Source organism: Phaenicophaeus curvirostris, chromosome 14 (genome assembly GCF_032191515.1).
Source record: "Phaenicophaeus curvirostris isolate KB17595 chromosome 14, BPBGC_Pcur_1.0, whole genome shotgun sequence".
Lineage (NCBI taxonomy): Eukaryota > Metazoa > Chordata > Aves > Cuculiformes > Cuculidae > Phaenicophaeus > Phaenicophaeus curvirostris.
In genome coordinates this window covers 9,323,221-9,351,007 of record NC_091405.1, presented here as the reverse complement: position 1 = coordinate 9,351,007, position 27,787 = coordinate 9,323,221, and the positions used below count along the sequence as shown (strand labels likewise).

Genomic DNA, 27,787 nt, shown 5'->3' with positions numbered 1-27,787 from the left:
GAGCTCTTATCTTTCCTGCACTTCAGCTTGTCTAAAAGACATTCCAAAGAGCACCCAAATTTTATTTCTTGGAATAAGTGTATTGTCTTATTGGGACCATGTGTTCCTCAGAGCCTACCCTCTGTCCTCTCTGCAGTATATATTAGAAACTGTATTGATTCATCCCCAAAACACTGTCTTTGAACATTCATACTATTTTTATTAAACATAACTCTGGTTTTTTTCTCCCTTCTCCCCGTTCCCCTGCACCCTGCAGCTATATCCAGCCTTGCTGAGTCAAAAAAAGGAATAAATGGAAAACATCTTAAAAGGACACGTATGTGCGTATGGAGGAGGATTGATGTCAACTTGCGAACTGAGAAGACTGTGTTATACCAGCCAGGTTTGCCTTTGGTTATCTGTACACCTCAGATGCCTGTGCATGTGAATCAGTGCCCAAGCACCAAGGAAAGGACAGACACCCCCTGTCCTGCCCCCTTGCTGGAAAACCAGTAAGGTGCTTTGCACAAACTGCAGTTATCTCCGTACACAATGCATTGTGGTCAACTCACCTTCACAAGCATCAGTTCCGCAGCCCAGAGGGAGTGCTCTTGAACAGAAGCTCTTTCCCTCTTGTGAGACTGCTTGCTAAGACTTGCTTGTGGGGCACAGCAACTCCAAGGGGAATATAGGATACTGTTGTCAATGGGGTTTCTGATGTGACCCAGAGCTGGGCAGCTGCTCCCCCCTCACAGATGCAGCAACTGTTTGGGCATCGGTGCTGAGCACACACATGCTCGTCCTCCTCTGGGTGAGAAAAGGAAGCAATAGACAACTGCATATATTCTATTGCTTTCCTTATCCATTCTCATGAAAGCTCTTTGAGTCCACAGATCTACCAAACCATGTTGGCATTACCTATACCTGTGGTCAGCACTTGGTTTATGCAAGGAACTGAGCATCTTCATCTTTTCTCTGCACAGAGAAAAAGTTAAAAAAACAGGTGGTGGAGAAAGACGACTTAGGTCCCACCAGTTCTTCTCTCACCCCAGAATCTAGGAGTTAATTCCAGAGCCTCACATATTCAATGTAGTGGTTCTTGTTTGACTTGATTGGCTCTTCTCAGCGCTGACACTTTTCAGGGAGAGCCAGAGCTCCTGCGCAAAACCCAGAGGCATGCACAGGTATAATTGAAGTAACCCCTCAAGAGCTGCTGTGTCTGTGCCCAATGGAGAGCTCAAGTGCTGCGAAGAGTGTCTCGATGGAGAGTTGTTGACCGACTCCCCAAATCTCTGCTTTCAAATCTTTCCTTACTGCTGCCTTAATCCATGAAGGATTAGAGTTTTCTTCTGTCCCCAAAGTGCCTCTTGTGGGCTTATCACATATTTCCACCAGAGACTGACTAAGGCTGATAGACATCCTGTGGACACCCTGCACAATGCCAGTGAGAAGAGTAAAGGGACTGCAGGCTTGCTCTTCTTCAAGGTGATGCCAAAGCACTGACAGCCACATACCATCCCTCTTCCATCTGCCAGTAGCCTATTTCCCTCATCAAAGGTAGCTTTCCAAGAGCAAATTTATACACTTGTTTGAGATAAACTGGAGAGCGATCTCTTCCCTAGCTCCCCAACTAGTCTGCTCTGTCAGGTTAAATCACTGAAAGATAATGAAGAAACCAGCTAGAGATTTTCTGGTTTTCAGTTGGGACAGATGTCAGGTTTGTTGTGGTAATGAAGAGTGTTGAGTAGATTTGAGGGCAGCTGAAATGAGCTACATTTCTCTTGATGTTCATAAAATTGAGTCCCAGCCTTGAATAATAGATCAACAGTCAAATTGCAGCCCTGACTCAGTAAGTGATTTAAGAAAGCAGGGAAAGGAAAAAGAAGAAACTGTTCAGCCCATAGCAAAGTTTTGGTGTTCTTCAGGGCTACTTTTGTGCTTGGTGGTTTAGAACAGGGCAGTAATATCTCTTTGAAACAGATAGAAGTGCTGTGTAGTATCACTCCGACACCACCTCCTATAACAAGCCATTCCTGATTATCAATATACTTGTGATGTTGAAATCTGGTCTGGAACAATTAATTTCCTCTATAATCTTTTCCTCATTCCCAATACCCTTTTCTCATTCCCAAGATGAAAAAATGTCCAAGTACATCCTCACCACTGAGCTTTCTTTGGAAATAAGCCTTAAGCCTCACTTTGGACTGAGAAATCAAGAACTTTGAGGGATCACTGAAGCCAAGGCCTGTTGATATAAAGGCAAGGCCCCAAATGTCTTCTATCCCAAAAGCACGGTGAATACTGATATGACTGTTTTAGCAGTGAGAAACCCATACAACCCCCCCCGGGATTACAGAAACCTGAGATTTTTCAGCTGTGATTGACAGTAGCAGATTGATGAGAAACAGGCAGGGTTGTGCCCACAGCTCAGTTCAGAAAAATACGATAGATTAATAGGCATAATCAAGACTGACATTGAGTAAGAGGCAAGAACGACTAATCAGATGCTAACTTAGCTGATGCTGGCACTACTGAAAGCCTGGGGGCATAGTCCAAGGATAAAAACATAACATCTTATCTAACCAAGGCGTAACTAGTTACAACATGTTCTTAAAAAAGGAAAGAAGGAAAAAAAAATACCTATGGCACATTAAATTATTTTATGCCCCAGAAATGATAAGAAAATAAAGGTGAATGTTTCTGCAACTAGCCTGTATAGGAGAAAAGCTTATCTATGTTTCTATGATTCTATGATCTGGAGTTAACCCACTGCAATGTCCACTCTAAGCCTCTAGGATATGGAAAAATCAGTTTTGAAAGAAGGTAAAATGGGGATAAAATCAAAATGAGTTTATCTAAGACATTTCAAAACTCAGTTTTGGCGTATTTCTTGCTATTTGGAGTTTGCTAGGAAACATGGGACCGCCCTGCTCTTTGGTTCAGTAAGAGTTCAGGCAGTCTGGCAATCCTCATCTTTTGGCCAAGGCTTCTTTTCTGGCAAGACATCTCCCTATTTCTCAAGACTCTTCTTTTACTCCAGATTCAACAGGATGTAGAACTGAATCTCACAGAACAACTCATGGAAAGGAAAGGCCCTCTCACACAGAACAACGTCACTGGAGGGGGAACTGTAATGTCAGGGAAGTCATCTGAAAGATGAAACCAGGAATAAACCAAGCACTTCAGGTTATATCAGTTTGGTGGAAGGCAGGGCTGCATTTTCTTTCCAGCCTTTTGCAGTACAGCTCCTGAGTGTTAACAGGGGAAAACTTCTGTGCAAAATTCGGTAAATTAGAAAACCACCACAGTCCTGTGGGGAATAGCAGGAATTGTATTTCCACAGTATGGGCTTTTCCCAGAAAAGACAGGCATGGGTCAGCTTGAAATGCAACATCACACATCTGAAGGGATCTGTCTGGTTCCTTCCAGTCTTTTCCATTTTCATCATTAGTAATCAATTAAAAACATCTGCCCTTACATCTTGCAACCACAATTGAGTTTTTTCTAAATGACGGCTTTGAACACTGAGGCTGCCTGGATTCAGCAGAGAGAAGCTGCAGGTGAAAGGCATGGTGGGTGGTTGGAGAGAGACGTCACCTCCTCCCTGCCTATGGACCAGGGTGAAACCATGTCTCATCTTTCCCCTCCAGTAGTAATTCAAGGTGTGATCCAACACTGTTACTGTTTCATGGAAACGTCTCAGATTCTAAATGTTGATGTACCTTGACAGTCTTCAGCCCATGATGACTTTGACTCATTGTCTTCACTAACTTTAAGTGACGTCATTTGGTCTTCTGCCAGGGGCTGGTAGCTGAACTAGGTGACATTGGACTGGTTGGTTTTTGACATGACAACCGCTTTGCCCTGGAAGAGCAGTGCATGTGTGCGAATATCTCTCTGGAGCCCTCTCAAAACGTTTGTGCAGGAGCAGCCATAAACCAGGCTGTGTTGACCTGAAGATGCAATCCAAGTCATTTGAGTCTAGGCCTTATCTACATCACATTATCAGGACCTAGAGAGCACAGATGTACCCTGGGATGGGAGGGGACTGTGTGCATGAGAGGGAATGGTTCCGTCCCTTCTCTCCTGGCACGGGGAGGGGACTGTGGGCAGAGCTGGGTAATGATTTGTCATCGCAAGGGCTGGTGTGTCTCTCTCTGCAAAGGAAACCTTGGCCGTGATTGACAGCAGGGCTGTTTTTTGCTGCTTCCCTTGCTGTTGACGAGTAATAATGAAGCTTTGTCAGTCCATCATGGACATGGATATGCCAGATTACGTTGACTCCTTGGACTCCTCTTACACCATGCTGGAATTTGACAACCTTCGGGTTCTCCCAAATAACACCGGTGAGATTTTTGTTCGCTTCCTCTTCAATAGCCTCCACTACCTTTGTTATAAAGCTGAACACCTAGGAAAGGCAGGTGGGAGGTATGGGGCAAAGGGTGGAAAGGGTAATATTTAAGCAGCTGACCTGTCAAATTCTGTTGCATCTGTTGTTATGTTTGGGATGAAATGGGACCCCTTCACTTGCCTGTCCCATTTTGAGTTATTCTTTTCCTTGGTGAGCTGAGCTTCACATCCTGAAGAGCCCACAAGGTACTGGAAATGTTGGTGGAGTTCTTCATGGCACACCATACTTCTGTCCCTCTGTGTGATTTATGAGAGGAGCTATTACTAATATTTCTTCCTTAAAAATAGGTTTTTCATTCCCATATATGACTTAGGTTCATATTTAATCCTTGGGAAAAAAAAATGCTATTTGCATCATTACTCAGACAATACACAATGTGGCCAATTTAGCTTGTTTTGACGTACTTAGACTAAGAAGCAATATCCAATTTTTTACCATGTCCTGTATTTTTTGTTCTGGCTGCTAAGGTGGTCTAAAAGTCCTTACAGCACACAAAGAACTTGGCTGCAAGGTGTGAGTTTTTATATGCAAAGACTTCCGCTTTGTTCTCAGAAATAAACGTATTGCATGATATGTACGTTTTGAGAAGTCAAAAGTACTCCAACTTAAAATTAATTTCAGTGAAAATAACTGTTCACTGCATGAAAAATAAAGGACATTTTATTCATATAGCATAAACCAATCACATAACTGAATGAGATTCCAATGTTAGCAATATTCTTTGTGGGTTTTGGCGGCATTTCATTTAATTTTTTAGGAAGCTTAGTGAAATTAAGATGAGATTTTTCAGTCTGTCATGTTTGCTCATCAGCCGCCTCATGAAAACAAATCTGGGTTTCAGTAGGTTTATCGCCTACAATATAAAATGATTTAGACTTATTACTGTGGGACACGAGGGGATGTCAGGACATAAGTAAAGTTAAAAGGCCTAAAGAAATTTGAATTTAAAGTTGACTTTGAGAATATTTGTCCCTAAATAAAAGATTTCCAATATATATTTTTATTGCCAGCTCCAAATTGACTGAATCTTATTTCTTATTCTCACGGAAAAGTTTCCTCTGCCATCATACTACAGAAATACTGTTTAACACAGATGTTTCTCTTTGTCACTTGCTGCTGAATTACAAGATATTTTTTACATTTCAGAGTCGTACAAATCTGCTCGAAATTCAATATAATTTTGAAGATTAGCTACCAAAACCTCTTTGGAGTTCTCTGTTGTTTCATGCAGTGGAACTGACAGGTTGAGTTTTTTCTGAAGTTTATCTAGATCAGTATTGTGTTATTTGTTTAGCTGTTAATGAGTAACTGGTTCTCTTAGGAACTAGCTGTTTTGAAATTAGCTTGTTTATCTTGGGTAAGTGTCCTCTTCTACAGTTTGTAAAAATAACTTCAAAAAAGACCTGAAACATCCATGCTCGGAAATACATTGCTAACCAGCAGAGTTCAGTTCCCATAGGTAACCCAAAATAACAGGTTATTCTGTAGTTTCTGAAATATTGTTAAAGTTGTTAGAATCAAAAATTAATCCTGTTTTAGGTATTTTAAAAAAATATACTGGACTGATTTAACGTCTATCATCTTCCCCACTGTGCAAGATTACTTTGTATTATATCCCCTAGTAAGTATAATAATATTTTTGCCCTCTATATAAGCACAAGCAGGAAGGGGTGCAATATTTATCTTAGTGGACTCAGGACTGTTTCTTACATTCTACCCAATTTTTAAAGTGAAAGTTGGAATATTTTCAAATAAGATCATACTTTCTTATGTGTCCTTTTTTTGAATATTATCTCATCAACTTTTGGGGTTGATTAATGATGTGGAGCACTTCTGGTGCTAAACCTTCTGCTCCAGGAAGCTGCAACCATTTTGAGATTTGTAGAGATAGATATTTTGCATTTTCCACCTTTAAGTAGCCCATAATTTGCCACAAATTTTGAGACTAATTCAAGATAAAGAATGGAATCCATTATGGGAGTGGAAAAGGAGTATTAAAAATTGTCTGTTTTAAATAGTAAGAATGGCAAAAGGAAATTAACAGAAACGAGTGCTAATCCTGTCTTTTCTTTATAAAATACGTGTTGTAACTGCAGAAATTTTCCCATTTGGTACAAACTTGTTTCCTTTACCTTGGCTGGCATTACAAGCCATATCCTCACTCAGTTTTTATGTGCTGTTAATACCCATTTCCTCACGCTCTTGTCGGAGTTGTCATTTTGCTTAAAATATGAAGCATTATTGAAATATTGGGCTAATTCTTTAGTCGAGTCTCAGCAAACGCTTTCTCCCACGGTGGTGCTCATTTTCCCATCTCAGCACTCAAATGCCATGCTGATCTCAGGGACTTCGGCACTGGAAAGCCATTATGAGGTATCCCCAGAGCCTGCTCTTCTCCAGGCTGAACAGCTCCAACTCTTCCAGCCTGTTCTCTGATGCAAGGTGCTGTAGCCCTCTGATCATCTTTTGTAGCCCTCCTCTGGACCCGTTCCAACAGTTCCATATCCTTCTTATGTTGAGGATTCCAGAAATGGGCATAATACATTAGGTGAAACACAATACTCGGGGAGGAGGGTGTGGGGTTGGGTGGTAAATGTCTGCTAGCATCTCATTCCAGCATGGTGAAGACAGTTGTGACCCTGTTTCAGCTGTTGTGAGCCAATTGGTCTCTGACCAGATCCATCCTAGCAGCCTTCAAGCCCATCTTAGGATAGTGCTGAGCTCCAGGTAGTAACCCCTCTGGAGGGGCGTGGAGCGTCAAATGAAGCTCTGAGCAGGTTATTGCTTGTTTCAAGCCGGGATGAAGTACATGGGCTGTAGTTTTCAGCTGATTTTGCAGGAAGGCAACTGTACTGGCAGGGATCCTTGCTTTCCTCTGCCTTTCCTAGCTGTGATTAGTCCAGGAAAAACCCAGATGTTCCCCAAGTACTGGGTAGATTTGAAAGCTGAGTAAAAATAGTCTTCTGATGCATATAATATTGGTTGTGTCTTTGCTCTTTGCTGAGCTAATTCTCATTTGGAACTCATCATTAATTGGAGAAAAGATTTTTTTAATTAAAATTAATCATCACAATTAATGTGCTCGGAGCTTTCCTTTTCTTATATTTTTAAAAATATCTCTTCATCGCCAACCAAGCTGAGAAGAACACATGGCTACCTAAGAGGGACTGAAGTTTTAGCTACATATCTGTCCTAACTCAGCCATCCAACTCAGCTGTAGCCCATGGGCTTCTCTTTGTATTCATAGGTACAAGCGAGGGCAAAATTTGGTTTCTAACATCTGTGGGCTCTCACGTGCTCACTGCTGATGGTCCTTCCTGCAGTAAAACTTGGTTTAAGGCCAGATTATTAATTTCTTCCTTATATCAGCAAGCAGCTCCTCACATGTCCTACTCATATAAGAGAAAAAAAAAGTCTTCTCTGCTGAGTAAAGGATTTCAAGCACCAGGGAACATTTTGCAATCTGGACTCAGCTGGAGGTTGAAGGGCCCATTGGACACTATATGACCTTGGCTTGATTCCTCTGAAGTCAGTAGGGAAAGCACGAGTGAAGTAAAGAGATTATTGACCTTATCTTTATTTTTGTTGTGTAGATTTTTTAATGGAAACCAGCACACTCTACACATTTGTTTATGGTCATACGTTCTTTCAAAAAAATAGGTGGAGCAACAGATGCACAACTGTTTAGCAGTACAGCCACCCTTGAAGTAGTATTCTAGTACAGCTCATTCAATACTGAGTTATCAAGCAAAATAAAATCACTGTAAAAAAATTAAAATCAATGTAAATTATCATTAAGCGCTTCTGATGCAGACAATGTTCCCAGAGGACACAAGTTCCACGTACTGACAAATGACAGAGCTGGGAACATCTTATATGGATTCTGGGAACAGGCAAATCTCAGTTTCTGTCATTATAACCTAAGGATGATTTTGTTGCTGTAATTCTTTCTTGTTGCTTCCACTTTGCTACGATCTACTTATTTATTCATCCATACATTAGAAGGTGAAATTTACATCAGAAGTGTTTTTTGAGAGTTTAAAAGGAAGTCTGACCTTTGCATTTGTGAAGCCTTAGCTAAAAATATCTTAGTCTTACCCAAAAAACTTTCCACCTTTTTAAAAACTATTTATTGGCGCTTTTTTTTTTTGGCATTTGATTACAATTTTCATTGCCTAGCAAATATTTTCACTATGAATTTTTGATGTGTATTCATATACAGAAATAGCTTTCTCTCTGCCTGAATATACATGTGTCGTGTGTGGGTTCCCCAAAGTTATTTTGATGTACTACGCACTAGAAAACTTTCTCTGGGCTGTCTAAATTAGATGCCAATCTCTCCCCTTTGAGTAATTCTCGCTAAGATTTGTTATTGCTCAATACAACAGCAGCTGAGCTTTTCTCACCACTCTTTGTCTCTTCTGTGAGGCAGGATGTGCCTTGTCCCAGAGACTTTGCCAAGGTCACTGTAGAATGAGTTTTGCTTCCCAGGAGTGAAGAATATATTCCCAGAGGTGTGATAAATTCATAAAACCGTCCTGTAGCGAGTGCCCAGGTCAGGGCAGACTCCACAAACATTTCTCCTTTCAGTGAGATGTAAACACTATCATCTGCGCCTTGTCAAGTGTATCCATTTTATTTCCTCCTTTTTTTTTATTTCCCCAAGCTGTGCCTCAAATTAGGAGGATTAAGAGGGCAGCATGTCTGGTGGTTAAGGCCAAGGGAGAAATTTAAAGGGGAGTTTTGAGCAGTGAATACACCCAGGCCAGGCCAGGCAGGGGCAGAGCTATTCCTGCCCCAAATGAGTGGGTGCAAAGACAGGACATGACAAGGGGCATTCACATGACCTAATGTTAACTCCCTAATTTGGAAGGTCAATCTTCTTGCACCCCTCTATTGCTGTTCAGTGGAAGGTAAAGAGCGTCTTCAGAGGGCAGTTCAGAGCAGGCACTTGACTAAAAAGAAATAGTGACCATTGTGGGACCTACTGCCCCTGTTTTCCAGCTCAAGGAGCTTTCAAGGGAAGCCTTTTATCTCCAGCACCTCTATCATGCATATGAACTCAATCCTTCCTGCATTTGCTGTCTCTTCTCTGCTTTCTGTTTATTCAAGTTATTAATATTTTTCCATTGTCTTCTCTGGGCACCAGCTTTGAACAAAGTTCTTCAGGTGTCTAACCGAGGAGGTGGCTCTCTATCCCTCAAAAGCTTCTCTCTCACATCCAGGTGAGGTTTCTCACACGTCTGTCAAGAAAAGTAGTAGTAATTTTAAATTCTCATGAGCATGTTGGATAGTGCAGCTTGAAATCTCTCTGTTCACTGCAGCAAAAGCAACTGAGTTATTCTCAGTTGAGGTTAAGAAGAGCATGCCTATCAATCTGGAGGGTTTACTAGCAACACATACTGCCTATGCATGTGTGCATATGTGTTTGTGCTTTGCTTAAAAGAAGCAACTTGCTGTCAGCTGATTCTGGTTTCCATCACGTAGGGGTCTAATGGTCCTTGTTCTCTACCCACAGAGGCCATCACAGTTGAATCAGCAAACACCAACCTGCTCGCCAATGGCATCAGCTCACTCTGCTCCATCTGCGGGGACCGGGCAACGGGCAAACACTATGGGGCATCCAGCTGTGACGGCTGCAAAGGCTTCTTCAGGAGGAGCGTCCGCAAGAACCATGTCTATTCCTGCAGGTATCTGCCCTTTCTGCAATAAATAAATGCAATTTATTGATGCTGTAAATAACTTGGAGAAGGGATCAGGTTGTACAAAGGGGCCCACTATCCCAAATGCTGAAATACTGTGTCATGAATGCTAACAGTTTAGTTTCTGGCTGGAAGACGGGGAGCTAAGGAGTAAGCTAAGTCCTGCCTCATCTAGGACCCTGACACCTTTTGTGACACTGAACAATCCATTTTCACAAGTTCGCCGTTACTGCTTTTCTCATGGTATAAATCAAGGGAAATTATAACCCTAAGGTCTGACTGGGGAGTGTAACATGTAAGTACTGCTTCTGGGTGTGGAGTGACATCACAAACTTATCACAGCACAGCAAGCGAAAGCCAAGATGGCAAAGAACCAAAGATCCAGAGGTTTCATCTCAAACAGTGTTTCTTGATTTTCCAGTAAAAAACAACAGGCATCCAAGAAACTGCCACTTCCAAAGCCTCCACCTCCCCCACAGTGTCTCCTTTTTTGTTTCGAAGTCAGTAAACTATGTACGCTGGCATATCAGTGATGATTTTACAATCATTCTGAGAACCTAGTGTGGACCAGTGATAATTCACATCCACTTTGGCACACAGGTATACATTTCAGAGATTTTTTTTACCAAGAGGAGGCTATAAATTATATAGCAGCTATCTTCATGCTTATTTTAGCACAGGAGGAAAGGGAAAAAATCCTGAATACATTTAAGATCCTAATATCTAATTAAAACCTGGAAGTCTTCCTCCCTTAAGGTTGTTCCAAATTTTTGCTAGGCGAGTCACCCTGTTTGTTCAAAATGTGCCTAGGCTCCTTATCACTCCAGGACACATCAGCCATGAAAGATACTCAGAGTGATGGCGATGTCCACTCACATGGTGCCTATCCCAGGAACCATGGGATCCCTGCAGGAGGAGGTGGCAACAGCTACTTATGATTTCTTTGAAATTTCATCTCTCAGTCTCCTGGGAGTGGAGTTGTTGCCCCTCCCCAGGAATCCATGAATCTCTGCGCTATTTGGCAGCTCAGAGAAGATCCACAACATTGAAGCCAAGTGAATAGCGAATGCTTGCTTCTCTGCAAATCCTTATTTGGTGAGCCATGCTGTATTTAGCCCAGCTCAGGGCTCTGTTATTTATCCCAGACGTTAATTCCTTGGAAAGTCTTCGAACCTTTATACCTTTGGCTTTTAGCAGCCTGGGAAAGTGCCTCAGCTTTTACAACCTAACTATGGTCCCAGAGCAACCCACACCAGCTCCTCTCTGTGTAGCAGATTCATCTTCCATCACTTCACCCACTGTGGCAAACGCTGTCAAGTCTAAGTGGGCTGCTCCTTGAATAGCACATAGGTTCCTAAATCCCCTGTTGAAACAAACAGGATTTAGAAGGTCAAGTGCCTCAAACCTAAACAAAAGGGCTTGTGGTCCATAGTGTAATTATTTGACACAAAGCAGGGCAGTGTTAACAGGTGGGATCAAATGACCTCCAACACCAAACCCCCAAGAGCTGAAAGTGGGAGGTGGAGTTCCTACACTGCCAGCCACTGGCACAACTTGACTCACAGTTGTGCTTTCACAGCCAAAACCATCAGAGTCCTTGCAGGGTGGGTGGTCTGAAATTGCTGCATTTCCAGATGGCAGGAATGGTGAAGGGAAAGATGAGAACTGAGCCAAGCCAACATTGACTCAATCCATTTCTTGCAAACTTTTGTCTCGTCTCTGAGTACAGGCAATGTGTAGCTCAGTGAGGAGATTTGGGACTGTGTTTGGGGCTGCTCAGGGTGGGTGGGGTGCATATGCCAGGCTGGTTGCTCCACGTTTTATTCCTGACCTTGTCCCAGGTTCAGCCGACAGTGTGTGATAGACAAAGACAAGAGGAACCAGTGCAGGTACTGCAGGCTCAAGAAGTGTTTCAGAGCTGGCATGAAGAAAGAAGGTAGGTGCAAAGAGACTTTTCAAAACTACCTGCTGCTGTTTATAGCCCTACTTCTACTGCAGAGCAGGGTGGAGAGCAGTGGCAGCCCTGATCCAGGGAGATGATGCTCATGCAGTGCAGTGAGAGATTTCTTGCTGTCAAAGCTAAAAGCCTCATTTCCTATCTTATCAAGTCAGAATTTAAGTTAGAGCCTTACAACAGCATTCAGTGTTGTTCTCATTGTGGGTATAATACAACTACAGAGCCACTATTAGCACTGGTACTGAAGGGCCAGTCCAGTGCTGGCTGATGCCTTTTGTTGCACTTCACATTTGCTGTATTAAGAGGGAGGTGGAGCCTTGTAAAGCATTTGGGTACCAGTGACCATCAGGAAGGAAATAGAGTTACAGTTCCTAATTCTAGCAAGGGTTAAAACATTTCTGTTGATCTATGCCTCAATTTCCTGCACCCACCTTTCCTGGGAAAGTTTGGGACCTATCATAGCATTTCCGATCTCTGCTCATTCAGTGATTTCATGGTGTGAGATCGTGGATGGTGCTATTCTATTTACTCCAAAGTTTCTGGGCAGAGACTGTATGTTGAGTGCTTAACAAAGAAGGGGCCCAGCCCACAGTAGCTGCTACATCCCCGTGATGTGCAGGTAGTAGGGTGATGGTTTCAGTACTCTTCAACCTTCATTTAGGCTCTTTTCCAGCCCACCAAGAGCTACAGGCTGTGGAAACTAGAAAGGAACTTGAGAGTTTCTTTTAATTCCACCCAGTATTGAAGGGGTGAAATCATGGTACCACAGAAACCAAGGGAAAATTTGTCACTGATTTCTGGTAATTTGCAAGATTTCACTGGTGATGAAAAAATCTTCTCAATCTTCTGACCATATGTTTTTCTGGAGAACAAAGATGTCTTGTGAGCTTGCATGGGTCATGAATGTAGAAAAACACCTAGTGGTTTAATTTAGGAGACACAGATCAAATACAGGAGATGGAAAATAAAAAGTCCCTCAGAATAATAAAAGACCAAACCAAAGAATATCTGGTAAATTCTAGATGGGGATGGAGCCAATTGCCAATGGAGCAAGCTCTGCAGCTTGTGAAAGCTGAAATCTGGTTATCAGCTCAATTCTTTGAGCTGAGGCATGATTTTTATTGGGTTTATGGTAAAAGTTATAAAATCTTGGCTCATGCCTTCAGTATTGATTGCAGCCCAATGGAAGATGACTCATTTCAAGTTCCACATAGTCACATTCCTTCAAACTTATTTATGAGTGCACAGTCAGGTTGTGAGCTCACAAACTGCTCATGTGTTTGGTAAAGAAGATTTTTAAAGCACCTTGAGCAACTGCTTAGCAGAAATTAGCTTAACTGACCAGAGCTATATCCAAAGCATGTGTGCAGGACTGTGAAAGAAATATTCTTGCACAATTGTGTGCACAAAAAGAACATGGTTATTTGCTTTAAGGTGGTTCTAGATTAATATCAAACAGTATTGCAAAGCATAAGGGAAAAAGAGACCATGTCTCAGGATAGAGCTGTGTGAGGATGAAACAGAAGTTTGTGCATAGTTTTTTGGTGTCATGTGCTGATTCACATTGTAAGACTGCAGGCATCCACACTCAATGTGTCCCATTGTCCCAGCACTGGCACGCAAGAGTTTCACACTCTCTTTCTCTGGCACATCACCATTCAATCAGCCCATATAATAGCAATCAGACTTTCCAGGGTGTGGTAATAGCATTGTTTATTCACAGATGGGGAAAGAAGCTGGAAACAATCCTTTTCCCAGCCTGTCTGTGACAATACACCTGGGGTGGGGTTAGCAGGGTTGTGCCACTCTTGCACGCTGCCCACTGCTGGTGTCCTGCTGACCCACTGCTCAACGTGCGTGTGTGCAATTTGGGAAAACTTGCTGTTCCCCAGCAAAACTAACCAATATTTTTGGGATTTTGGATCCAGAGTGATTTTTTTCCCAGTCTTCCTGTGTTGTAAGATGTGACGTGATGCATTTGGATCTTTCTTTCTCTTTTTTTCCCCTGTTGGAAACAACTCTATTGCATAGGAGACTGAGAAAGGCTATATTATCCTGGTATAAGGGAAATTTCTGCTTAATAAAAAGCCATATGATGCAAATACCTGAGGTAGCTTTAAACTGGCTGTCTATAGAGGCAGCAGTGCAGGTGCAGGGCTGAGCGTCTCCGCATGGGCTGGTCCTGGCAGTACGGTGCGGTTGGGATATATGTTCACTATGAGTTTGCAGCAGCTGGGCAGAGATAGTTGAGCATCAGTTGAGCATTTGTACACTCTGAACTTGATACCACTTTCAGACAGGACCAGGAAAGTCCCCCAATGCCCTGTGCCTCCAGGTTTGGGCATTGAGATGGGATCCAGATTCCATTGGCACCAACAAGAGCAAGGAAAGCCCAAAACTTGAGCCTTGTGGAAAGCCCAAAACTTGAGCCTTGTGGAAAGCCCAGTCTCCAGATTTTCTAGAAATTAGTTCATTCAGAAACATTTCTATCACATTTTTTTTTTTTTGTATGAATAATTTACTTTGGTATCTACAAGTCATTAGTGTTGGGACGAGGGGAGAGGAAAATGCTTACTTGAGCACAACCTCATTCTTGTCTTCTGAAATGTTGCTATGGTGAGGATTTAAGATTTTTATAGGAGATTCACTCCTTTATTCTTCTTTTGGTTTTAAGGTGGGACTGTACCACAGGGTGGCCTGACTGCTTGGGGGATCTTCTGGCTGTTGTTTCTGATTTTCTCTCTTTGCACAGGAGAAGATTCGATTTCTATTGTTTTTGCACAATGCTGCCAGACAGGTTTTTGATCACTGCAACATCAGTGAATGTACCAGATACTTAAACATCCAAAGAAAACAGCACAATACTATTTTTAGCATCTTACTGAGATCACGTTTAACCTTGAATAAATTAGCAGAGTGTGATTTTTTCAAGTGAGCCAGGTCATCTACTCGCATGGAGTTGCACATCTGAAAACTTGTAAGTCTTTCGAAATGCCGGCACAGCACTGTTAGGATTCACTTTGCTGATGAAAATAAGAGGAGTTAATATTTAACCACTAATCCCCTTCAAAAGTAATTTATGAATGTACATGAACTCCTTTAGTTTTACAGAGAACTAAAAAGAATTATTGTGTCACTTATGGATACAACACAGAGGGAAGATTGAGGATATTTTTTATTTATTTTTGTTAAATTGGGCAGTTTTATAGGACAGTTCTACTGGTGTTTCACAGGACATCTATCTTGTTTCATACTTTTTGTTTGCACATCTCTTCTGCCAGCCTTTAGAAGGCTGAGTCTGCCATTTATTACAAAGGAAGTTAAAGGATCTTCCTAATGTTGTGATAGTCATAAATCAGGCCAGAAGCCCATGAAATGATTTCATGTTCATGTACCATTGGGATTTGTTTGCAAATAAAATACACTACACTTACAAAATCAGAAGTACCTTGAGGAAAAAAAATAAAGAGTATTTGTGCATATAAATTAGTCAGGCACCAAAAGGGCTAAATCCATTGGTGGAGTCGGAAAAATTGTGAACGCTGGTGAATGGCAGTTCTGTGCTGGGGCACTCAAACTTCCCTCCTCTTGCTCCCTCTTTATGCCATTTATTAATACATTTCCAACTCCATTGGCATTAAATGAGAATGTTCTTAGTGGAATAATAGTGGAAATGGTAGCTCCCATGTAGGGAAGGCTTCAACCTCTGCAGTTACCACAGAAAGTTACTGGTCCGCTGTTGTCCCCTTCCAGTCAATGTCTGTGCCCTTATTTATTGGACTTCCTGGTGATTCCTCATCACAGGCTCTATGTGGCAATGCAGCAAGGACAAAATGTTTGGGAAACATGGGTTTGTTGCAATCTCACAAACACACTACTGTTTGCTCAAGAGCAACCGTGTGTATTCCGCAGCCTGTTCGGATGCCAGCATCCTTGATGCACACATGGCGAAAGGGCCAAGGCTTGCTCTGAGTAACAAAATCCCTCCAAGGGCTTCTCTACGTCAGATGGAGAATATGTTTGCGTTCCCATCTGCTTCCCACAGTCAGGACATGCTGTAGCCAGGCACAATTCCCCAGAGGGAGGTGCAGGCAGCGTCTCACCCTCTCTCTCCTTTCCCTGGGGGAAAGTCCAAGTCAGGACCACACTGTCCCTGGCCAGCAGCCTCCTGGGGCTCAATCCCACTGACGTCCCCTTGTGCAGGGCTGCAGTGGCCCCTTCCCAGTGTTTTTTGGCTTTGGGAACTGGATCGCTGTGCACAGGACAAGATTAGAGACAAAAAAAAAAAAAGGGGTGAGCAAACTTTTTGCCAGGCATACATTGGAAATGGTAGTTCCTAGGAGACAGTGGGACCCAGCACTGTGATGTCAGTCTTTCCTGCAAGTTTGCTGAGTTTTACTGACAGCAAAGTCAAGATCATGTCTGAGCCTGAGCACCCTCAGCACCAGCACACCCCTTGAGCACTCCCGATGCCTCACCATGAATGACCTATCCCTTCCCTTTTACAAGCACAATAAATATAGCAATATAATTACCCCACAGTAATAGATTAATTTTGTGGCAGGTAAAATATTAACTCCCTTTTGTATCTAATTCCATTACATCTTAGGTACTTATAGTGATAACACTGAAATCACCTTGAAAGTCAGTCTGTACCATCCACTTATACTTGAAGATTGAGCTTATCAAACCATGAGAGAAGCACTGAAATATGTGCCATAAAAGGACCTGGGAGAAAAACAGGCTGTGGCTTCTTAAAGGAGTCTCTCATTGAGGACTGGGGCCAGGTGTGCTTGTGTTTGTAGGACTCAGATAAAAGTGTGACTTGATTGGAAAGGTAGAATTTGTACCTTTTCTTGTAAGTGAGCAAAAAGAGTCCCATAACCCCCAGAGAGCTACATGGGGGAGCATCTTTTAGGAAACCAGTCATAGGAGGCTGGATGGGGACTTTCAGAGGACAACAGTGATTACGTGGACTCAGGCAGGTTTGTTTCTACTCAATGCTGGAAGCTGCTACTTGTCTTTCTGATGTACCAAAAAGAAGCCATGAGGGGTTTATCTATTCTGAAGTTCAGTCACAGATAACGTCTTTTGGCTTTTTTTAGCCTCCTGCAGCCATTCAGGCAAAGCTCTGAGGCACAAAATAGCTTTGGTGGCTGGACCCCAGCAAACCTCCCCCTCAAGCACACCCAGATCAACAGCAAGCAGGCCCTGACTGACAGCAAGGTTGAGCCTCAAAGCCTGGAAAATAAATACTATGCTTCTGCTGGTAATGGGAGATATTGATTTTTTGTCACTGTTGCTTGTTTTCCTCCCTTTCACTTTGTTGGCCTCTCATCAGAGGTCAATTAGGAAAACAGAGCAGTGGTTGGACCTGAGCTGACGACAAAATACCCTTCACCTTCTCGCCCTGTGTGTGAAACAGAGCCCACATCCCCTCCTTTACATGAATTCAGAGAAATGTGCCCCATGCAGGGTGATGCTTACTCTAAAGCAAGGCCCAGCAGCAAAGCAGTCTCAAAAGAGCAATGGTGAAATGATTTTTGCTGACCCTGCAAAGCACCTTTGCTGGAAAAATCTTCTCCAGTGGCCACTTTTGAGACAAAACTGCACTATTTCTTGTCCAAGGGGTTAAAGCACAAGACTGAGTTGTGCTTTGACAGCTATGTCTGAGTCATTCTCCATAAATAAAACCAAAAGGAGCCTGGAACTGCTGTATGAAGGAGGAGGGATGTGGTACATCACCACCATATGCTAAATCTTCCTGTTCTCTCTGCTTTAAGGACCTGAAAACTGCCTTTGAAAATAAGATTGGACTAAGTCTAAACTCTTTTTTCTCTGCTGCTGTTTTACTTGATAGATGTGGTGGAGGCGAGTCAGTTCTTGCAGCCTATGTTGCAAAAATAAGCTGCAAAGTGCAATAAATCCTTTACGTTCAACATGTAGGGTTGATGGAACATGGATGGATGTAGCTTGTGCTTCAGGGAAAGGGATGGTTTAAAAGGTGGAACAGACCTGAAAATCAGTAGGGTGGGTTTTTTTCTAATTCACTGTGGCATGGCCAGACCTTTCAGCTTGTAAAAAAGCTGAGGGCTGATCTTCACTCTACAGTGTCACTATAGCATGTCCCAGGTGCATCACCGCTATTAACAGTTCAGCACACACTGAGCTGATCTGCACCAGCGATTTGCACAGGGTGCCAGGAGAGCTGAGACAAATCCTGGCTTGGTTTGTTCGCTCAGCTGTATGTCAGCATAGTCATCAGGGTTACAGGCTCATTGAAAGCAGCTGTGTGATGGTCAAGGCTGAGGGAATGGTTTTAAGAGGGAATTAGGGAAGTTAGATTCCCTTTCTTTAGAGCTTTTTTAATGAGGTGACTCTTCTTGCTCTTTATGAGTGGCGACATCCCCTGGGGACCACTACTTTCAATGCCTTAGGGGTAGGGGACACTTCAAGGCTGCTTTGAGGTGGGATCAGAGGATGTTTTTTCCAGTGCTGCTGTAAGATGAGATGCAACCTCAAGAGCATCCTGCTGTATGGGGAGCTTAGGAGAGGAGTCCTTAGTGCAGATATGACAAAAAGAGTATTAGAGGCCAGTACTCCAGCAGTGTGGGTGAGTTGCCAAGTGCAAACGGCCAATATCAGATCCTCAGGTTCCCCCTGAGCTGTTTGAAACCCGGTGGGGCAGCTGATATTCCTCGGGGTTTGCACTGACTGCCAAACAGCCTTATTACCTTCTGTTGCACCTGTGCTTAGTTTTCTCCCTCTCTGGTGGCCTTTTCCCTTCCCCTGTGGCCTGTTTAATCTTATTCCATCATCCAAGAAAAGTGGAAGGTCTAGCGGGCACTAAAGCCACATACATTCCTTTTAGGAGACCACAACTAACAGCAGCCATTGGTTGTGGGGGAAGTTTCTTGCTGACACAAGCACTGCTCACTCTCATTTCAGCTGTGCAGAATGAGCGTGACAGGATCAGTGTTCGCAGGAGCAGCTATGAGGACAACGGCTCTCTCTCCATCAACGTGCTCACTCAGGCTGAGGCCATGGCCCAGCAGGTAAGAAATGTGGGGACTGCACTCCAAATGAGTACACAGCTTTCATCTATTCTATATGGGGTTATGAACTCACTAAACCAACCAGGGCTCAATCTTTTTCTGCCCTTGGATGGTTCATGCACAGAGCCACAGGGAAGGAAATGCATTAAGATATCTAAAAGCAGACAGGTAACATCCTTGGTGCATTATCAAGACAACACATTCTGCAAGAAACAGATGCAGCCTTTGGCATGTGAGATGCAAAGCTGAAATTCCAGGGGCTGAGGGATGTTGAAAACCCCAGTTTCCCTCTCCCCCTAACCAAAATTGTTGCTGCAATGCTAAAAACTCACTGCATGTCATACAGAAGTTTATCCCTCCTTGCTGCACACTCTGTCCTGCCCAGAACATAATGTTCCCATCATGGTCAGTAATATCTTTTCTTGTGACTTCTTTACCAGGGCAACAATTTTAGGGGAGTGAAATAAAGCTAATAAAATCACTGGGCTTCAACTGATGCTGATTGTTTTCTTATTTCGCATTCCACAATGAATTTTACCCTGTGCATCCTTTAAATTCTATTGCGAATATCCCTTCTGCACCAAAATATACAGTCCAGATGCTGAATATTACATGCAGCAGTGCATCCACTTCCCTTAAAAAACCTATTATGTTTTAACCCTCTCTGTCCCAATGCAGTCTTTTAAAGATCAAAATGTTTTGTGTCCAGAAAGAAACTTGGGGGAGAAAGACTGCATGAATTTCATGCATTTGGCTGGTTTAAGTGATTGATGGGAAGCTGAGACCCAGTGCTGCTGGCTACTACTAGGAATGGGAATATTAATCGGAATATTAATTGAGCTAGCCCGGAGAGTGAGGAAGGAGGAGGGAGGGATGTCTGTTGGGACCGAGCACCACCTCGTGGAGGTTTCTCCCTGGGTTGGTCAGGGCACATCACTGATCTAATAACTGTGCAACTACACCAGCAGACTTCTTCCCAGAGACCTGAGGAGGTTAATGTCTGTGAAGGTTCCCCATATTATCAATTACTCATTGCTATCAAGAATGACAAAACACCACAGATCTGGTCCCAATGCAACCAGGTTGTTTCTCCTTCAGTATTCATCGCTGAGTCCGGTGCACAGTGCAGACATTGCTATGAAGAAGGTTGCAACCATCAATGATGTGTGTGAATCCATGAAACAGCAGCTTCTGGTGCTGGTTGAATGGGCAAAATACATCCCGGCATTTTGTGAACTCCCACTTGACGACCAGGTAAAATGCAAATGCCTCTTCCCTGCCAATCCCCTGTCTCCGACAGGAATTCCCAGATATGCCTTTCAACAGGAGAACCTGACATTAACATACAGATGCAGAGCAATAAACTGTCAGGAGAGAAAGACTAATAATGAGGGGCAAGGGTTTGATTAAAACTAAGCTGAATAGCCAAAGTCCCTTGAAATATAATAAAGTTGGTGACTCTGATCTGCAAAAGGACCCAGTCAAGAAAGACCGGTTCTCTCTTAACACCTGATATTGAATATAGAAGTCATTTATTTCCTAAGAACTCAAATTAATCAAGCCCCTCTATGCTCTTTCAGTTGAAAACCACTTTTAATTTAGTTTGCCATGAATATAGCGCTTCTGAAAAGTGAAGATGTACTAGTAATTTTTAACTCTTAATAATACTTCAACTGTAGATCTGACATATGTAAGCAAACACAAAATTTGGCTTAATGTAAACAGCAATAGCTCACTGTTCTCTTCTCTGCTTTTCAGATGTGATAGTATTTCTTTCTTCTGTGCTGTTTCCAGGTTGCCTTGCTCAGAGCCCATGCAGGGGAACACCTGCTCCTTGGGGTAGCCAAGCGATCCATACCATACACCGATTTTCTGCTATTAGGTAAAGTAGCGAATTTCATTCCTTTTATAATTAGCACATCCAAGTCATTGCCAAGTACCCTGCCTGCTTGAAATCCTCTCTGATCCTCTGGGTATGAACGGCACATTTGGCTTGAGATTAAGTGCTTGAGATAGTCTCTGGGGAAGTGTAAAAAGGAGAAAATTTGCTGGGACTTCTACAACTATTCCCTTAATGCTTTGAAATTGTGGATGAAAAAAGCTCCAATACTTAAACAGAATCTCAAACTGCTTTGCCTTGTTTTTTTGTAATTGAAATTGCCAGAACACAGGCAATTAGGTATTTGGGTATTGCTGCTTAAAATCTTAGCAGAAAGGTCTATTAAAAATTATAGTGGGAATAGGTGTTTCTTTTCCATGTACCTCTCTGGCACCAACATTACAGGTGAAATTATTATTGGAAAAATGAGAATACTGACCTTGAAAGCCACATGTTAAAGAAAAGAGAGATTGACAACTTTGTTTTTTTAAAAAAAAGCACGCCAAAAATAAAGATGCAGCATCACTTGTGAACAGATGCTGGGTATAACAGAGGGTAAACTGGAGGAGAACGTGGAGCAGAATTTATGTACAATGTGTGTGAACCAACATGCACAAATAAGATTATTAAAGACCAAAGAATGAGACCTACAGCTTGGTTCTCAATAATGAACCTGACTATGAAGCTGCACAAAGGAAATCTGCTGCACTGGGCATTGGGACTATCTGGCAACGTGCCTTGCGGCAACTTTTGTATGAAACCATGTCTGCAGAGCTAGAGCAAAAATCTGATAGTGAATTTCTCTTGTCTTCCCAGGGAATGACTTCATCATCCCAATGCACTGCCCAGAACTGGAAATTGCTCGTGTGGCCACCAGAATCTTAGATGAGTTGGTGAAGCCCTTGCGGGACATCCAGATCGATGACAATGAGTATGCTTGCCTTAAAGCAATCATCTTCTTTGATCCGGGTAAGCTTCTTTGCTAACTGCCAGGCATTTGGCTTGAAAAGGAGTTGAGTGCCCTTTAATAAGTTAAACCCCTTGGTAGCAGCTCTACGTTCCACCCTGCCTCTGTTGTAATAAGCAATAATTAGCAGTGCATCAAAGACATGCTGGAAGTGACCTATTTCTGAACACTCTACTATTTAGCAAGCATTAATTCCACCCAGACCAATGTGCAAGATTATGCAGACCCTAGAGGAGCTTTGCTGCTTCTGTAGCTTGGCTTCAGGAAAGCCCATGAGTCTGAAATGAAGGAGATGGCTATTACAGACATACACGCCTACAGTGAATTATGCATAGGCAAAGGCAGTGTTGGGCATCCATCAAAGTTCAGAAAGCAGCATTAAAAACCACAGAGAGCTGGACAGTTCAGAGCACCCAGAAATATCAAGAATATCTGCTAATGGATCTTTCTGGCAGTCAGTACTGACCAGGGGCAGGGCTGATTTGTACAGGATGGAGAGCAGGGAAACACACGGAGGCAAACAAAAGCTTGATTTGAATCTTTGTTGTATTGTCATTCCACAAACACAGAGGTTTGTGCCTCATCCCAGGTTCTCCCCAAACCACTGTTTTTCATGCCTACAGCACACACACAGCCTCTTCTCCATACAACACTAGAGTTCCTTTAGTGTGTGTTGCCCTGTAGCTTGGAAAAGAGTAGGGGAAACAATCTCAATTCCAGAACAACACCCTTTTGTCTTTGGCATCTATTAGCATGGAGAAATTAGACTGTCTTCCATTAGTTATTTTTTGCTGTATTTGCTGATTTGAAATTAAGATACAGGAGTTTTATAAACATAATGAACTTTGGCTCGCCAAAGAGTCTGCTGTAAACCTGAGTAAGGGTGGTATTATCAGACTGAGTCTGACAAATTACCTTCTTGGCTGATCAGTATCTCAGTGAAGCTTTAGATCATTGCGACAATGAGGCACTGTGATTTCATCTAAAAGAAAATAGTGTGAAGCTCTACAGAAGTGCAATTCGTTCATGCTAACAAGTCCATAGAATTACATGCTGACATGCAACAATTTGTTAACCACTCCAGCTAATCTGTGGGCACGATGATCTCTAAAATGTGGTGCTTGTGGATTCTTTGTAGACAGTGAAGGAAACGGGCCAGGGAGCCAGAGATCTCAGTTTTAGATAGCAGGAAAGGCAGGAGTGGAAAGCTGTAAATCCTGGCGCTTCATCCTGCCCAGAGTGTACATTTACTAGCTTACTTGTGATATGTGGAAAACGGATCAACCACAGGTCAAAGACAGGAAATCAAGATAAGAATATGACACTGCAGTGGGTGTAATTACAACTTACAGGCATTAAACCTGCATAGATTTAATGGCAGTAGTTGGGACTCAATTTTTTCATGGGAAAATTCCAGGCCATTTCCTTGGAAGGACAAATATATTTTGACTCCTAAATCCTTCCTCTTCACTTATGGCTGTAGCTAGACATTTCGATCTGAAGCAAGCTCTTATTTTCCTAAAAATTCCCCTCAAATTACTGTTTCCCTATTCTATGTGAGACATGAATGCAGTTCAATGCTGATCTGTCAGATAAACTTGGAAACTCTGACAGATAATTGTCAGAGGATCACTGGCATCTTATCCTTTTCCCTCTACAAACCCTGACTGAGAAGCTAACACTTTCTTGGTTAAACAGGCCAGAAATTAACTTTTTTTTTTTCCCCCTTCCAGACTGCAAAGGCCTGAGTGAGCCTGGGAAGGTGAAGAACATGCGCTTCCAGGTCCAAGTCAACCTAGAAGACTACATCAATGATCGGCAGTATGACTGCCGAGGCCGGTTCAGTGACATCCTCCTGCTGCTGCCCCCGCTGCAGAGCATCACTTGGCAGATGATAGAGCAAGTCCAGTTTGTGAGGCTCTTCGGTGTGGCCAGGATCGACAGCTTGCTGCAGGAGATGCTGCTGGGAGGTACGAAGCCTACTGAGAAAGGATGGTAAAGTTCTTTTATTTCAAAGCTATTACAGGGTTTTGTTTTCGGGTTTGTGTCCTCTGGAGGTTGTATAGTAGAGAGAGCTTGGTCTTGGGAGGAGGAAAGTGAAAGCTCAGGTTTAATTGCAGCTTGAACATGGGTCCTTCTCACTCCAATCCAATCCCCAATCTATTTCTTTCCAGCCTGTCTCTGAAAATCTGGCCCAGGATCAGTTTTATAGAAATGAGTAAACTCTGTCATGCTTCACACCAGTGAGACACTTGACTTTTAAGCAACCTACCAAACTCAGGCACTTTGCAAGAAGACAGTACGTTTTTTTGTTAGCAACAGGCAAAAGTTATAACTATATGGGAAACCCTGGTAAGAGCAGTAAGTGGGGCGCACAAAAAATCAGATGAACATTGCAGTCAGTTATCAGCTGAAACCACAGCCATCCTGGGCAGCTGTCCCTAGACAGTGAGAAGGCAGAGAACAAAGAGGACAGACAGATTAGAAAGGAAGAAAAGAAGAGCCAGGACATTAACCCCCACCCACAGAGGTCTTCCACATTCTCTGAAAAAAAAAAAAAAAGAGTTTAGGCCCAGAGAATCTGGCTTCTCAGTAACTATGCAAAGAATGATGTCCTTTCCCACTTCAACTGCAGGGGCTTCTGTTGATCTTCAGTACCAATCAGGACCTCCCAACCTCAACCTGGAACAGCTGCCAGGACACGTTCTCCCAAGCAACATGAGCTCTGTGATTCACACCGCTCCAAACCGTAAGTGTCTGTTTTTACATCATTACTGTTAGCATAATGAAGTGACTGAATAGAATAATAAGAAGAATACTATTCATGTGTTTAAGCATTGGACTTGAATCAGTCTTCACAATCCCCTTGCTGAATTCTTTATTACGAAGTCTGGAAACATGTTTCCAAAAGACAGGCTGAGATTTTTCACGTAATAGCATGATCCAGAGGGATTTGGAGATACTATTTAACATCACAGGGTTAAAAAAAAAGAAAAGAAATTGAGATTGGTGACAGTGTGTTTCAGTGAACAAGGGCAGCTCTGGGAAACACCACAAAGAAGTATACATAGCTATTAGTGGCAAGGGTTTCCCTATGTTAAGGTTTTGGTTGCTGTCAACCAGAACACAATATGAGCTGAATAAAAGACCGTTTTCAACTCCTCTGGGCACTGCTGCTAGGCAATGGCTGTTTGTTAAGGTGTTTATCCACTGTGGTAGCAAATGGACCATGCTATTAAAACAAAAAGAACATGAGTTGCGATCTAACAGCCACTGCCATGTAATCACAATGTCTTGCACACACTGTCTACTTCTGCCAGTTATGATCCTACACTTCTTGTAGCATATTTTGCAATTTCTCCGCCATATAAATGTTGGCATCATCACCTTACAGCAAGGATGATTAGAGAGGTGCAGTGTTCTGTAAATAAAGTACAGTGGCCGGCAGGTTGAGGTCTCCTCTGACAAGCAGAGGAAAATTTAAAAAGCAGCCAGGGAGGCATTTCCCAAGTGCAAAATACTGAGAAGAGTTTGTACATGCCTACCAGTCCACCCTGTGCCTCTTCACAAACCAGGAAGAAAGAATATGCCAGCATATGCCTGAATTTGGGATGGATCCCCCTGCCTCTTTCCCTCAAGCTTCTGCTACTTGGTTCATAGGATGGTTTGCTGGTTTTATTCCAGCACTGCTCTATTGAACGACATCTAGGTCCTTGTTAATTCTGTTTCTTTTCTCTCCTACAGCATCTCCTGAGCCATCCCTTCCATCTCCTTCTACAAGCACAGGCAGTGAAGACTATAAAATAGGCTCTAGCGCAGGACCCAACGTCGTAGCACAGCTCTTGCCTCAGACAGTCATACCCAAGCAGGAGATTTTATAGGGAGAGGTGTGCAGGAGAAGCTGGGAGCAATGTGGAAACCATACTGAAAGTGAAACAGGCCCTTTCTCTTTGCAGAGGAAAAGCACAGCAACTCCCTGGCTGTAGCCGGCTCTGTTGGTCACACCCTCCCATCCGCGAATCAAGCACCAGGTACCAGACTGCAGCAGGAGCCTTACCCTGTGTCTTCCCACGACCATCACCCTCATTCCACATGACTGAGGTTAATGCTTGTTTTAGTGCAACTAAGACTGTAAGCTCTTTGGAGCAGGGCTTCTGATTGCATTTGCTATCACCTAGCATGGTGTGATCAGGACCCTTTTAAAGCCTTTGGCTGCTATCTTCATAAAACCAAATGCCTTAGCTCCTGGTAATGAGTATGGTGAGTCTTGAATTGTCAGTGGGAAAAGGTCTTGATTTTGCTGTAGTTTTATATATCTTTGTGATGTCTGCAACCTAAACCTCAAAGCTGTAAATTAGCAAAAAAGGGAGAGGCAGGATGTGGCACGTATTTTAAAAAACTGTTTGTATTTAAAACGTAAGGTACTTCTGCAGTTAATGTAAAATTTAATCAAGCACTAACCATGTTACAAGTATTTAAAATGATGCCAATTTATGACTACAGCCTCAAGTTTTCCTGAAGCACAGTTACTGTGGTATGGTTTTTACTTTGCATAAATTGAACCTCATTAGGAAGCAGGTTGTTGGACTCCTACAAAACTTATGCTCATCTGTGTAAGAGCCCAAATTATTGTCTGTCAGACAGCTCTTATGGGGCAGGGGGAACCATACTGAACAGTAGGATGTGATGAAGAATTCTAAGTTCTGCCACATGGCACAAATACCTCAACCCAAGTGCATCCTGTTCATGGCAATGAGCTGGCAGTGCCCGGCTACAGCTTTGTGAGGCCTATTTCACTAACACTCATGAAGCGCTTTGAGATCCTCCAGTGGAGGACATGATTGAAATGCAATCTTATTGACTGAAAGGGAAGTTTGCAAGAGGATCTGAACCTTCATCAAAAGGGGAATACTTTGTACTCAGTCTGCCTTTCATTCGTTGGAGAGATATTTTAAGAGTTGCCATTCTACAGCACAAAATGGATTTTTAAATCCCTGAAGGCTGGGTTGAATTTCACCTAGGATCACAAAGTTTTATTTTTCTACTGTCTGTGATGAATTTGATCTGACATAATATGCTGATAACTTTGATTTGCAATAGCTATATCTGGAAAACAGGTTCCACTGCCAGCATTCCTGCTGCGTGACAGATGCAACTGTACTTACCTACCATTGCTTCCAGTTCCTCCATCATGAAGATTACATTACTTTTCTAGAAATTAAATGTACATTTATATCCATTAATGGTAAGAAAATAAGTCCATGGGACAAATAAATTCCATATTCTCATATTTCATAAAGAGAGTTTGCATTTTTTCTTTAATTCAAAACCAGGTTTTCAAGTTTCTCTGCTGATTTCTCCAATGCAAATACCTTGGGGATTTTGACCTTATGGATTTATTTTTCGTAAAAACCAGTATCACCTGTGGCTGCAAAACCCAGCTTTCACTTGAGACTGATGTAATTAACAATCTAAGACATTATTTGATAGAAGAAAATAAAATTGTCCAGGAACAAGGAGATACCAGACTCAGCCTCCAGTATCCATGCTACTTTGATGCATGTTGACTATTTTCTGGAGGTCTTTTTGGGTACAAGGATAATGTGCAGTATGCTACTGCAATAGAGTCAGAAGTATTGCAAAAAATGGATGATAGTATTTCTCTGAAGAAATTCAGAACACAGAAAAAAATCATGAGTGACACAAGCAAAAAAAGATATTACAATCTCATCAACCGAGAAGCACCAATCCATATTCAACCACAAAGTACAGTGCATGAGTTGAACTGTCACTCCATTCAGAGAAATAACACTTTAAAATAGACAGAACTATAATGG

At 42.5% G+C, this 27,787-nt stretch overlaps 1 protein-coding gene across 3 annotated transcripts; it reads left to right on the top strand.

Moving 5' to 3' along the window:
• Positions 1-297: 297 nt before the first annotated feature.
• LOC138726754 (hepatocyte nuclear factor 4-beta-like) lies at positions 298-27,395 on the top strand. 3 transcript variants are annotated; one of them, XM_069868740.1, is made up of 10 exons: positions 298-382; positions 9,909-10,080; positions 11,934-12,028; positions 18,998-19,104; positions 20,203-20,358; positions 20,899-20,986; positions 21,800-21,952; positions 23,684-23,920; positions 24,586-24,699; positions 25,907-27,395. In XM_069868740.1, the coding sequence occupies exons 1-10, from the start codon at positions 319-321 to the stop codon at positions 26,044-26,046; spliced, it is 1,326 nt and encodes a 441-aa protein (XP_069724841.1). In that variant the 5' UTR covers positions 298-318; the 3' UTR covers positions 26,047-27,395. The 3 variants fall into 3 exon arrangements, with proteins under 3 accessions (XP_069724841.1, XP_069724840.1, XP_069724842.1); XM_069868739.1 differs by lacking the exon at positions 298-382 and adding an exon at positions 3,841-4,325 and having other exon boundaries at positions 25,695-26,046; XM_069868741.1 differs by lacking the exon at positions 298-382 and adding an exon at positions 4,203-4,325.
• Positions 27,396-27,787: the final 392 nt, after the last annotated feature.

Coding starts and splice junctions, on each gene's coding strand:
- LOC138726754 (XM_069868741.1), top strand. CDS start 4,211: ATGAAGCTTTGTCAGTCCATCATGGACATGGATATGCCAGATTACGTT. Junction 10,081..11,933: donor AACCATGTCTATTCCTGCAG/GTATCTGCCCTT, acceptor ACCTTGTCCCAG/GTTCAGCCGACAGTGTGTGA. Junction 20,359..20,898: donor AACTCCCACTTGACGACCAG/GTAAAATGCAAA, acceptor TGCTGTTTCCAG/GTTGCCTTGCTCAGAGCCCA.